This window comes from Abrus precatorius, unplaced genomic scaffold (assembly GCF_003935025.1).
Source record: "Abrus precatorius isolate BTA unplaced genomic scaffold, Abrus_2018 Scaffold10, whole genome shotgun sequence".
Classification (NCBI taxonomy): Eukaryota; Viridiplantae; Streptophyta; class Magnoliopsida; order Fabales; family Fabaceae; genus Abrus; species Abrus precatorius.
The window spans coordinates 2,955,592-2,970,351 of NW_020874292.1; the positions used below are offsets into that span (position 1 = coordinate 2,955,592).

The 14,760-nt window shown below is 31.8% G+C and overlaps 1 protein-coding gene across 4 annotated transcripts in view; it reads right to left on the minus strand.

Moving 5' to 3' along the window:
* The window catches only part of LOC113862803 (callose synthase 10), a 52,890-nt gene extending 44,398 nt beyond the window's left edge, over positions 1-8,492 (minus strand). For 2 of the 4 annotated variants that reach the window (XM_027496013.1, XM_027496023.1), the window contains exons 1-7: positions 8,109-8,492; positions 4,390-4,487; positions 4,082-4,245; positions 2,801-2,924; positions 2,347-2,457; positions 2,003-2,128; positions 444-533 (exon numbers count right to left, since the gene is read on the minus strand). In XM_027496013.1, coding sequence (XP_027351814.1) covers positions 444-533; positions 2,003-2,128; positions 2,347-2,457; positions 2,801-2,924; positions 4,082-4,245; positions 4,390-4,487; positions 8,109-8,316 — 921 coding nt within the window. In that variant the 5' untranslated portion in view covers positions 8,317-8,492. Of the gene's footprint in view, positions 1-443; positions 534-1,721; positions 1,742-2,002; positions 2,129-2,346; positions 2,458-2,800; positions 2,925-4,081; positions 4,246-4,389; positions 4,488-8,108 lie in introns of those variants that run through there. The other 2 variants (XM_027496032.1, XM_027496041.1) reach the window with 2 other exon arrangements.
* Between the last annotated feature and the right edge of the window lie 6,268 nt (positions 8,493-14,760).

Here is a 14,760-nt window from a genome sequence, read left to right on the forward strand (position 1 = left end):
CTAAAAAACCTTAAAGCATCAAGACCACAGACGACTTAAATATATGGCAGCATTCTCTCACCTAATTTAACCAACTCTAAGTCAAAGAAGCAGATATAAGAAATCATGGCAAAGTCTTACTCATTCACCAAATGTTACTATCGAAGGAACACATTGTTATAAAGATGTATAATTATAACCAAATTATTTGACATGTTCAATTGCAAAGAACAAACTAAGGAAACTAGTAACTACATCACCACCATAACAAAGTTATGGTTTCCATCACTTTGACAATTTCATGCTAAAGTTTTATGCCAACCCTTTGAGAATAGTTGAAAGTCTGATTCCAAACAATTGGGTATTCTTTCAAGACAGATAGAAGGAAACAGAAAGCCTACAAAATGAAATATAAAAGAGTAGATAGTGAAACTGCACTAAATTGAATTCATAAAAGAACTCACTGGATCAGTTTCAGCAGGTATGCCAAGTCGAGACTGCTTATTTGCTATCATCAAAACAACATTTTCACGCTGATTCCTTACATTATCTTTCTGCATATACGAAAATTAAGATTATCATCAAGAATATATTAAACATATGGTGGGAAAATACATCTAAATCCAAGAAAATTCATAATTCAAAACTTTATTTAATCATAATTCAGTTTTTTGGGTTAATTTTCTTTCACTTATCAAACTCCTTTCTCAAATTTTCTCAATTTTCTTTATCAGTTTCCGTATTCCTTCTGTTTTTTCTTTTTTTTCCTAACACCTCTGCCATGTTATTACTTGGGTTGAGAGCAGCAATTCTCCTTTACATGGACTTTCCACCATGACCTGCCATCTGTCATTGATAACATTGGATAACAGATATCCCAAACCAAACCAAGCTAAGTTGTATCGAATTGATTAGGTTCAGGTTGAACATAAAATTTTCCCAAAACCAACCCAACTCCATTTATTTGGTTTGAATATTTCTTTTTCTCCAAACCCACCTCAACCCCATTTAATTATTAGGTAGCATTTGTTTCAATATATATTATTACACTCCCAGAAATGGCATTTAAAGGAGTATTACACCTAGGAATGTTTTGGTTAGATTTTAATACTCCAAATAATAATATTCAATAAGTTTCCATCTTCCCATGGCAATGCAACATACCTACCTGTACCATGGGAGTAAAATCAGCTAAACATGGTCAATACTACTTTCCTGGGTTAGTATTTTTTATAAAGAAAAATACTAGTTACTTATGAAGCCAACCAAGGAAAGTTAATTTACCATAATTATGAAGTTATTTTTACCACATTTTTATAAACATGGAATTTTTTATCACATAAAGTTATTTTCTTTTAAGCTTAAACAAACTATCCATCAAGAGGTGCATTATTCCAGGTATATTGGTCTGTCATTAAATCTGCATCAGTCCCCATGTCATCACCATAGTTTCATTATTTTCAGATTGGTCCTTCTTTATATCTTTGTTAGTTTCCACATAACTTTATGCGTATGTGCCTAACAAAATCCTTTTCACCACAACTATGACACTGTCATCTTTCTTAAAAATACAAAGCAGACAATGGCAATGCAGACACAAAGGAGAGCGAAAACAAATATTTTATGCCATCTTTTTCCTTATTAAATCTAATAATTGAGTGTAAAATGCCTATGAATTGTAATACATGCAAAGTACTTTTAGCAAGAATAACAGAGTTTAATTATAAAAAGAGGAATATAACTCTCTCAATATAGATGAACTTTATCAGAGAGAGGAGTATTTGGCATCATTGGAACAGGTGGATGTCAAGGGTTGCGTCCTACAAAAATGTCCCTCATTTGTTATTTGTTAGTGGTAAAGATGACATACTGTTAATATGGGAACAACCTTCAATATTGGCAATAAAAATTATTAAAAAAATATTACTCCAGCAAGAAACTATGAAGAGATGTGCTAGTTACCATACAATTAGCCATGATACACTGCAACAACGAAAATTAAAAATTTACATTCATTACAAACCTGAAAACCGAACACAAATTCCAAAAGATCAAACATGTCTGCATCCCTTTGTCCAGATACTTTAAATCCAGGAGGAAGTCTAGGGAACTGTTCAGTATATCTAATTGCAGATATTGCCGCTTTAACCTGATATTAAGAACCAAAGGTCAGTTACAGAAACTAGTAAGAAGAATGTGTGAATTCCAGGATAGTATTACAGAAATCACACAGGAAATTTTAAATGGGTGTGTCAATATTTATAACTTAAGAACCTTTTAGTGGTTATCAATAAAGGAAACAGATCAAATGTGAGTCATTTAAGAAACAGAGAGGATATCACAAATCTTCTGAAGGGTTTAACTTACTTCTGGGAAAATTCTGATAGGATTGGTTAGTGATGGAGCTTCCAGAGGAATAATGTTGTATGGTGTCAGCTCTCCAGATAACGTCACACCTGAATTTTTTATTCTTCTCAACTAGGAAAACAAGGAAGACAAAGATGATGAGTTATTTTCAAATTGCAATCAGTTAGTTTAAATGAGTTTTTAAGAAGTTTTCAAAGCTCAAATAGAATTTTAAGAGAAACAAATGACAACAGGTAGTCAAAAGATTTCCAGATTTCTTGATTAAATGTCAACTACTAATCCAAAAGGAATAAAAAATAGAAGCTCATAACTTTAAAACACCATCATATTAATTATCAATAATAAAATAAACAGTTAAAAAACAAATTTTGAATGGCAATGAAATTAATAGCATCCAATGCATGATCAGCAAAGTTAATTCACTTTTGATATACATCTTAATATAAATGAGTACCTCCTCCATTATGAGCCCTCCAACTCCACTGGGATCAGCATCCTTGCTAAGCACCTCCATGACCTCCACTAAAGCTCGTAATGTGGCAATTATCTTTCTCATTTCTGATGATCTAAGTTTTAACCTAACACCAAAACAATTTGCACAAATATTATCCCAGAGCAAAGTATAATCTAGATAAAATAAACTCAAGTTTTAATCAACAAAAATGAAAAAGTAATTCAGAAAGTCTTGCTGCATATTTTAAAATGTTGTTAAGTGAGAAAAGTGGCCTTGGACTCCAAATTATGAACATACATGACTTAAGTAAAGTAAATGGACAGTCTATCCGAGTGTAACCCATAAATTGTTTTTAGTTAATCACAACTGACTTTTGTTAATCAATTACTGGAGTTAAGTGTATTTTCTGTTGGTTAGTTAGTGCTTTTCATAGTCACAATTGTATCCTTTCTCCTCTACATAAGTGTGGCTCCTCTTGTAACAATGCTGTTGATGTAATAAAATCACACTTTCTCATCTTATCAAATTTTGTTTTCATTTTTTTTTTTAATCTAAAACATGGACCATTCACATGGTATTAGAGCTTTCAACACAATGGAGATTCCTACTCCTCTCCTCTTTCTCCTCCTCTGCCACCAGTATTAGTGCATGTTTGGATAAGCTTAATTTTAGAAAATAATCATTTATTTTTGGCAGATATGTGAAAGAACTTTGGAAAAATAAGCAATTATTTTGCTCAGAATAATCTCATCCAAACATGCACTCAACTTATTATTTTACATACTAACATATTTTCATATTATTTTTCACCACCTTCAAGACTTCAGCACAATGACTTCTTTTGGCCACAGACAATTTCCATTACACTTTAATTACTTATCTCAGAAAAAAATGCGAAGGCTGAACACTGACCTGCCATCAGCTTTACCAACCAGGAAGGTAAGAAAGTATTTCAAGAAAACTCATCAAAGGACACCAACAAACATAGTCTTTCATATTAAGTTTCCCTTTAAATAATTTTGAATCAAATCAAACAAACCAAGCCTTGAACTTTCACTAACATATATATATATATATATATATATATATATATATAAGCAATTCCTACAAAGCAAGTTTATTTTATCCATTGAGAAAAATAATTTGAGGCCATATTTGCATATAAACATCAAGCTTTATTGTGCCAGCAAAGAAGAACAAATAACCTCTATCAATCTCACTCAAGACATAAGCTGCATATTTGCAGGTTAGATTAAGAAAGAGTTCATGAGTTAGACATACTCATCCAGGGTGGAGCTAAAAGTTCCAGATTCTTGCAATTTTTGTTCTTCTCGTTGGATGTCATCCACTCTGTAACGTTGCTTGTACCGTTTATAAAACTCCCACAGGTTTTCAATGTCACGATTGCGATCAATCCGCACCCCATCCTTCTTAGCAAGTTTTTGCTATAGAACACAGCAAAGTGAAAATCATAAGCAAATGAGCTGATAAGTACTTTAAACTCACTTGCAGGGCGGAGGGGGAATCAAATGACCATAAAGGTTTCCTGTTCAATGCATGCCTCAAAATTCACCAATCAATACCAATACCTTGATTACAGACATCAAACCAGTCTTGAACTGAAGAACTCCCCTACCATCACTGTTGGGATCAAGATTTTGAGCCATAGTATATGCCTGCTCGCACACTGAAGATCAAAAGTTAAAGATCTTACTACGGCATGTCACAATAAGAACACTATCGACATACTAAAGCTCAAAACATACTTTCTTTGATATATTATCATGCAACAAATTGTGATATCTTGAGATTTCCCAAGACAAAGACATGAACATGAAGATAAGCTTAAATGGTATATCTAAACTTTACCCAAAACTTGAGGAAAAATGTAAACAAGTTATGTTGAAAGCATAAAAATGAGGTAAAATAACATAATAGAAAAAATAAGCCACATATAGAGGATAACATAATGGAGCACTTAACTAAACTTATCCCTCAAAGTTCAAATTTCCAATAATTAAATCCTCCACAAGTCCATCTATTTTAACCTAACAATGATGATAGAATGCTAATGTGGCATCATGATATTCAAATGTCAAAGGCTGGTGGTATTCAAATATCAGCAAGTGCATCCTGGCTTCTGGAGTACAATATCTAACTATCATGGGAATGATATTCTTAGTTCTTACAACATTACTCTCGTTTAATCAAGATGATATTGATGAAAGGAATGAATACCTGGTTCATACAATGGGTGTTGTTGCAATAGGACACAGTAGCATTTAGAATGTTCCTTTTACCATGAGTTTACCCCCATTCAATGTACATGGGCAATTCATAATTCATATAGCTTCTGGGATCATGAGGTTCTTACATCTTGTTCTTTGATAAACCAAATGCCTGTATGTGTCATAGGATCAAGCTCCCCTTTCTATCTTTTTGGTTGTTGCCCGATAACCCTGTGTTTTTCACCTCTCCTAATATTTTAGGACGCCCTTGTAATGTTTATAATGTTACTTTAGGTAAGGAAAAGCTGACTACCAATGCTTTCAAATGTCTTTTCCCAGGATACCCTCATTCAAAAAGGTGTCACTTTTGTTCTCATTTTTAGGTCATCATTTGATGTCCACTAAAGCCACCACACCTTTTTCAATCAGTAACTTTTCTTCTGTTCTACGTTTTCAGATATTTCTCAGACAGCACCAATTATTCCCAGTTGCCTATTTTTAGGCCTACTGATTTCAGAACTCCTAGCACTGTTCTTGCATGTTCGGAATCTGGATATTCATTGTAGGTGCTCTGTAAGCATTTGAAATACCAAAGCTACATTATGTACAATGTTATCAATGGCGAAGGGTGGGTTGTGGCGGACAGCCAAAAACCGCCATAAGATTATGGCAGATGCCATGGCAGCTTATGGCAGAAACATGGTGGTCATAATAAAATGGTATAATATATATATTATGCCTACAAAAATATAAAAAAGGATAATTCCATGGCTGGAATGATGGAAAAGGGAACACAGCCTTTGGAGAAGATGCAGACTGAGTGAGAAACAGAGCATTGTTTGAAGAAGAAAAACAAAGCACCAGAAGAAGCAAAATAGATGCAGAGAGAGTGACAAATAGAACACTGTTTGAAGCAAAAAAACAGAGCACAGGGAAGTAAAAGGGAAAACATGCCAAAAAACAGGCCCCTGCAATCATAGTCCCCTGAAAATACCCAGAAAGGATGTCTTCTTCAGCAACAATGGTGAAGAAGAAGTTGAAGTTGGCTTCAGAGAAAAGAAAGAAAAACAGAGTTCGAGAGACAGAATAGGTATAGTGCTGTATAGAGGGACGCTTGCTCAAGAAGAGTAAGAAAAAATTTTAAGTGGGACAAAGTCTATTTTGCCCTTTAAAAGGCACAAGGGACACTGTAGCGGGGAAGAATTGTACTTTCACTCCCTTTCTCCATCAAGCTTCCAAAACGAGCACCCATACCAAAAATACATCTGCAATTAGGGCGCAACCTCCACGACAACAAGTATTTCACAGGCCACCACTGCTCTGAACAGGCGCGATAGCAGCACTATTAATAAGTATGCTTTCAGGTTCTTAGGTCACTTTGGACTAGGTCGGGTTCATAATAATCAATCCCGAAAAGCGGCACAAAGCGACAAACCTCAAAAACACTACAGCAGGATGACCGCTATTCTAAAGACAATCAAAACAAAGAAGAAAAATAGATCAAAAAATGGTCACTCATTGGAAAAAGCTCTAACGCAAATGGTCTGGCCATAAAACACCTATCATCAGAAAATGTCTACATCTCATCAAAAATAGTTTGGGTTTAGCCAAAGATGAAAAAGACAACCGGAAAACATCTCTGGTCACGTCAGAAATAAGTTGGATTTCGCCAAAAATGAAAATTGGAAATTGGCCAAAAATGGTGTAACTCACACCAGAAAGTGACGTCAAAGATGGAGGACAAAGCAAGAGAACCAAAGATGGAGGTAGGGTTCAAACTTGATTAACAAAGACAGAAGAGCAGCACATAGCATCTCGCTGTAAAAGGGAGATGAAATCCCAAAACTGCCCCCCTTAAACAGCATTCTAACTTCAGGAAAAGGAGGGCAAACTTTCCTTTTTGTCCCTATTTGATATAGGGGTCACGATGACCCTGATTCTCACCTTTCAGGGCTGCAAATCGTGGCGTGACATCCTCTACACAAAACCACAATGCAACAACCTCAGAATCATGACAAGGAGCTGCTTTACTATGCTCCTCCGCGATCAAGCCCGCTATTCATACTATTGACTAATATGGTCAGGTTAGAGGCCCATTTCATTTTTTCCCTCAAAAACGAACATTTTCTGTCATGGCCACCAAGCACATAATGGCTGCCATCATAAATCCCCCATGGTTGTGACGGTTTGGGCAAAGCAACCACTAACATCCTCCATGGGGCCACCATGACCGTTATTTGACAACACTGATTATGTAACATCAAGATACATACGCCTGATATTAAAGAACACAAGACCAAACATGCAATTCCTATGTCTGATCCTCCTTAGCTTTTACTACTTTTCAAGTTTCAACACCAATCGCAACTCCCCATTGGTGTTAGTCACCTATTTCTTTTTCCTAGCATAGAGATCTAATTTATAGGTCTCTCAATATGACCCAGCATTTCATCTTTACAGATAAGACTAACAAGCCCTGGCCCTTGTATTACTCCTCCAAGCTAAGCCCTGACCCTTGTATTACTCCTCCAAGCTAAGCCCAATCAATAATTGGCAAACTTGATGCTCAATTGATGTTGAATATGGAATAACCAAACAAAGCTCAAACATAACAAAACTAGGATCCAGTCACCTAAGCTTGTTTATAACTTTCCAATAACAAAAAACCTCCATCCATTTTAGTTCATAACACCGCTCCCTCCTTCCATTTCACATCTACTTATTACTTAAGCCATCTCTCACTTTGTATTTGCCATGTTCACTTTTTCACTGTGCGTGACGAACACCACCTCCAGCTCCAATTACTCATCCTCGTCTCAACATGATTCTATCTTCAGCATATATTTCATTTTAGTCACCAGTAAATTCAAATTCCCGTAAGAAACAATTTTTCCTCAATCCCCAAACCCAGCCCCACAAACTACTTAAAAAAAAAAAAAAACTAAACAAACTTCAGTTCTAGAAGAGCCCCTTCCACATCAAACAAAGTTCATAGCATACAATCACACATACATAGATCTCACATTCAGAAATTGAAACTCAGTAACCGATTCTGACTTAGCAAAAAATTGAACACTTACAGATCCTAGCGACGTTAGGGTCCTCCGATTGAATCTCGTCGGCGGCCTGCAAGATCAAATCAATGTTGGTGGTTTGAGCGAGTGAAGGAGGAACAGCGCCGGCGATTCCGCTGGGAACTCTGGCATGGCCTTGGCCTGCATTTCTCAGCTGCTCCCTCTTCAGCGTCGCTCGAACCAGCTTCTCCCAGTTCTCACGAGCCCTAACCATGGTTGTTTCGATCGTGCGCTTTCTGCTAACACGATAACTGCGTTGTGCTTTTGCTTTCGATAACGAGGGTTTAGATTGACAAGGTTTTGTTCTAACAAGTACTTAACCAGTAAGGTTTGTTTGTATTGCCACCTTTAGTTAGTAAAGAAAAAAAACCACGCGTATCGAGGGCAAAGCGTAGGAAATGCGGAGGTGTCTATTTACATTCCTTTCTATTTCGCTTGTCCTTTTCTTGTTTTGAAAAGCGAGGATAGAATTGGACAAGGCATTTCGATCCCGGTCTTTTCTTTCCTCTTTTCATTTACTCTTTTTAAATATATATATATATATATATATATATATTTTATTTTTATTTTTTTATTGAAGAATAACGTTTCAAATCTAAAAATTTTTATATTTAATTTAAATTTTTTATTTAACTTAAATTTAATAATTTATTATTTATTATTTTATTAGTTGTTAGATTTAAATTAAATAAAAACTTATATTAAATATAAAAAATTTTAAATTTTACTGGTATAAGAAGATTTTTTTTCGTATATATATATATATATATATAATTCATTTAAACTAAATCGAATGTCATTCTAAATGAAAAAAAAAAAGTTACTCCAATTTTTTATATAATTTTACAAATATCGAATCAAAAATTATAAATAAAAAATAATTCAATAAATAAATACAAGTAATGAAAACTAAATAAAAATAAATAAAATAGACTTTTATAGTAAAAAGTAATTTCTAATTAATTTAATATTTTAATATAAATTTCAAGTTTTTGTTATATTTGATGTACAATTTTTATCTTTAAATTTTTTTTTCGTACATTCTAATTTTTGAATTGCTTTAATCAAGTATTTTAAACATTTTTATTCAAAATCACTCAAACAATTTTTTTACTCAAAGAATTGTGGTTATGTATTACATTTCGAATAGAGAAGGATTAAAATATTAAAAATGTACAAATTTAATAAAATTAAAAAAAATTGTGTAGAATGTATGATTAAGGTTTTAAAGAGAAAAAAGTTTTATATTTATTGATTATAACTAAAATATGATATATTTTATTAGTGAGTATTAAATAAAACAAAATATTAATAATTTTTTATACTCAAAACTATTATTTAGTTTGAGTCAAATTAATTTACAAAATAACAAGTGATATTTAAATATTTTTATATTGAGCAAAAATTTCATTTTGAGTAGATCAAATAGATTTTAGTGAAAGTGAATTTTTTTTTCCTTATTCTCATTGTAAAAAAATTATTTTATCATTCAAACAAAATTAATTATTCTCGATAAACATTTTTTTAACATTATAAATAGTAAAATCTTTATTTTGACTAAAATATTATAAAAGTATTTACAATAATTTTCTAAAAATTAAAAGTGAATTAAATTTTTATTTTCTTAAATTCTTAATTACTCTATCATAAATAAAAAAATTATTCAAACAAGATAGTAATTTTTTCAAAAGGTAGTGATTTTTCAAATTATTCTTAAATTAGTAATTTTTTCAAAAGATAGTATTTCACTTAGATAAAGTTCCGCACTTGGCTGAAGTCCGCCCCCTCTCAGGATCTAACTCTTGTTGAAGGTCAACCAAAGAAAAATAAAGACAAAAGCAAAGAGAAGAAGTTCGAGAGGGAGAAAAAGCAGAAGCATTCTCGAGCTGCAGGGTCGAATGGTGCAAGTAGCCCATCCATTCAGACTGTTGTCCTTCCAGCTGTCTTCTTCGAGTCCTTCTTTGTTGAGGGGTTCGGGCTGCTAAGGTTGTCTCACCAGATCTGTTGTCAAAATTGGGGAGAAGCTCTGTGAATAAACAAAATAATAGGTCTGATGGTAGTAGTACTGTGAGTTTCAAACAAGAGCCATGGTGATGAAGCGTAGCCTGGCGTTAGAACCGATGTAGGAATTGGAAAAGGTTCAAAGCTAATTCTCTTCCTCTCAAAGGGCTATGGCTGAAAGCGAATAAGTCCAATCAAATTTGGTGGAAACTAATAAGGCGCTAGAGATTGAAGTTGCTCAGATTAAGGAGTACTTCAAAATAAATGAGGATCGGCTACGTACTACCGAACAGACTCTCAAGGTGAAATCCTTGGAGTTGGATGAAGTTGCGAGGATGAAACTGTGGCGCAAGAAAGGCAAAAAGTTGATGCCAAGATGAGAGAATTTGTTGCTGAATGCAACGAAAAAATAGTTGTTAAGCATGAGGCCATATTTTATCATGTTATACGTCAAGCCTTTCAGTTCTACCAAGTCCATGTTGACTTCAGCTTTGACCTATCTGGGGATGGAAAGTTCCTACCTTATGATAAAGTTAATGAGGAAGTAGAACCTGACACTGAGACACCTTGTCAAGCTCAACCTGGTACCGAAGACGCTCCTGCTCCCATGATGGTGCCGAAGGGGAGAATTAATTTTTGTAAATCAAAGGCCGATAGTGCCTATTTTTTATAATGCCCTTCGGCCTTTTGGGCTCCAAAGAGATAATGTTCACAACCCTTGCGAGTACTTGGTTCTCTACCTCACCAACACACTCAAATGCGCCTCACTTTGACTTCAGACAACATTGACACTCTGTATGGCAGTGTCCTTTGGCAGTTACATAAGGGTGAGCAAAAAATTCAAATTTAGAAATCTAATCCATAATTTAATTTAACTAGATTTAAAAATCTAGTTTTTTAATGAAATGAGATGTCCAATCCATAATAAAAAAAGATTTGGATATATTTTCAATCTAATTTGTTAAAATTAGATTTAATCCATGAAAATTGGTTATTTCTTTTCCTCTTTTTTCTAAATCTGACCACTAACGTCGCAAGAAGCACGTTGAGTTGAATTCCTCTAGTCATATTTTTTTTATTCCCTCTCTCTTGTTTTTGTTACTTCTTATCTTGTAATAAATGTAAAGTTATATAACAAAAATGTAGTAAGATTTGACCATTATCATGACGGATATTTGGAACTAGAAAGATTCTTTTATTTCTAACTATCCAATACAGTACAAAGCTATAATATCGAATTGCAGCTTCTTGTAACGTTGTAGGTACACAAATCTCTAATTATATCTATTTTACCAACAAAATTTAAAATATAATTATTATATTAAAGATATTAAAATATAACAAATATTTTTAAATTAATTATTATTATATTTATATTTATTTTTTAATTTTTAAAATATTATAACATAATAATTTTATCATCATTTATATTATTAATTTTTATTTTTATAGGTTTTAATTTAAATTTTTATCATTAACTCTGTTTATTAAAAATAAGTTAAAATCAATTATAAGTATTTTATAAATTTCTATAGAATATAATATAATTAATAAATATTATTAAAATATTCTTAAAATGCATTAATTTAATACAACAGTGTGAGCAACAAATTAATTTTACTTTAAAAACTAAATTTACAAATGTATTAAAAATTACTATTATCTTAAAAATTAAATTTAAAACTAATTTTAAATCAAATTCAAATTTTAAAATTACTTTTAAATTGATTAATAAAATAAAATAAAATAATTTAAAATTTAATCTGTATAATTAATTTGTATAGTAGATAAATGATAAAAAGTAGGATATATATAAATATTTATTAGTTTAATATAATATAAAAATAAGAAAAATTATATTATTAATAAATTAAAATATATACAAATATAATTTTATATTAGTTATTATAAAGTTTATATATTTTTAATATAATAATTTAATAATAATATAAAAATATTTATAGTATATTTTTATTAAATTTTAAACCAGTTTTAATCCAAATCTAAATTTTAAAACTAAATTTAAATCAATTTTTAAAAAAAATTAAAAATCTAATCTATATAATTAAATTTTAAATAGATCTAAATTAATTTTTTGAAATCCAATCCATAAATACTCTAGTTCCACGAAAAGCTACTAAAAAATTACACCTCGTGGTTCTCCTACCTTAAAAATAATTCCAACATCTACATCTCTAATAGTCACCTAGCCAACAACTTTGAGCTTTCCTGCGAGTTCCTCTATGTCTCCTTTTACCTCCTCATATAGGAAAGGCTGCGAACCTACATTTCGTTCCTGAGTGTTTTTGCTACATCTTCCATAACATGGCCAACAAGCTCAACAAAATCTTAGTGGATTAGCTAGTGATGCCTTTAATTTCTAGTGAGAATACGTTTTTGGTCAAATTATATCTAGTAACGTGTTAGATATAATAAATTACTTGTTAACATAAAATTTACATGACAAACCAAGGCAAAATAAAAAGAAAAAGAAAATGTATGCAATTGAATTTGAGTTTTTTCCTTGACTTTAATATTATTTTAAATTTATTGATATACGAAATTATTTCTTTCTTATTTATTAAAAAATATTTTATAAATTAAATTTATATTAAATAATGCTTATAATTTGAGAAACTAATTTGAATAGTGTATAAAGATATATAATTTTAAAAAAATACTAATTTTATAAATCTTGAGATTATAATAATTTTTTCTAATAACTTCAAGTAATAAATCGATAAATTTATAATTTTGAGAATTAAAATATTTAATTTTATAATTTTAAAGATTAAAATAACTCATTTTATTATTTTAAAATTAAAATAACTATTTTAAATAAATTTAAGGACTATTCAAATTATTTTAATTCAAAAATTAAATAAAAATAAAATAAATTTATATATATATAATATTTAAAAATAATATATACTGAAATACCACCTTTTGAAAAAATTACTAAAATATACTATTTAAGAATGATTAATAATGATTTTTGGTGTAAATACAAAGATTTAGAAATAAAATAATGAAAATTTATAAATATTGCCAATAATAATTTAAAAAAAAATAAAATTTAAAAATTAAAACTTGCTGCTATTTTTAAAATAATAATAAAATATTATGAAAACGCCAAAAAAATATCAGTAATATTTGTAATAATAATAATTTTTAAATTTTCTTATAGCTTTATAATTTCTCTTATAGTATTTATTTCTCATAAAAAAAGAGTCTTTAACAAGTAGATAGGAGTTTTTAAATTTCCTATCCGTTTACGTGCAAATAAATTCTGGGTTGGGTGCATTTCCCTCGGAGAAGTAACTATGGTGATGTCACTCTGCTTCGTAAACGGTGTGCCCAGTGCTGGGAGACAAAGCGTACACAACAAGCAAGCAAAGCTGGAATGCAGAGTTATACACGTGAAAAGATAAACCGTTGGGAGTGAGAAGCCAGAGATGAGTCGCAGTGGCAAAGTTTGTGCTGCCTGCACCCACAACTGCTTCCTCTTCCACCAAACAAAACAATCCTCACCACCCACTCCTATCTCTTTCTTCAAGGTCATCGCTCAAGAACATTATTTCAGAATCTTGGTATCATAATCATCTTCTCCAACATTTTACTTTCCTTTTCACCCATCCTTTCCATACTACTATTATTGTGAAATGCTATTATTTGTATGTTGTTTTGTATTTCGCTTCATTCTTCATTTTGGTCCTACTTTATTTTTCCCCCCTCCAATTTGGGGATTCTGTTCGATGACGTTAAGGATTATTTGCATACGGTACCTGAGCTGGTCAATGGAAGACACTATTCTCTGCACAGTTTTCCTGGGTTTACGCACTTTGCAACCAAATGCGAACTTCACTTCGCTTTATATTTCACTGTTCACATAGTTTGTATGAAACATTGAAACCTGAGAGTTGACGCATATTTTTGCTTAATAAAGTCAAAGCTGTAACTAATCCATGTTGCATGTGATCTATTATGGTGTTTGCACAGTCTCTTACCCTACTTCCAAAATTCCTGATCCACACAAGTCTCATTATTAGCTGATGAAATATATTGAGTTGTTTTCCATTCGCTATTCTTAACCAAGCAAGTTCTTTCTTTCTTTTTTTGGTTTGTTTCATCTTCGATCCCTTCTAACCAAATGAGATTTTCTATGATGTGTTTTCCCAATCTATAGAAGTTCTTGACTTCTACTGCACTTACCCTTTTTGCTTCTGTAACAATGTACTGGTGATCTTTTCTTTTTCATAGAGCTTGGTACGTCATATATTCATTCATGTTTTTTGTGTTGCCTGACGCAGATACCACAATCCTCATTTTGCTTTGCTTAATCCATTTATCTTCGTACTGTTTTTTAAGTATATTTCTCTTTATATTGGGCACGGATTCTGATATTGTATATTATTTCTCAACATCGTTTTAAACTGCAGCATATTCCTCCTGATTTTAGTTGCAATGTGTCAGACTTGGTTAATAAGAAAATCGTTCTCAAGGATTCGAGTGGGCAGCAATGGAAGGTAAAAATATCGAAAGTTAATGGTTCTTTTGCCTTTGAGGAAGGATGGAGTGTTTTTTCATTCGATCATGGGCTTAAAATTGGATATCTCCTGGTATTCAATTACATCAAGTATATGCACTTTGATGTCAA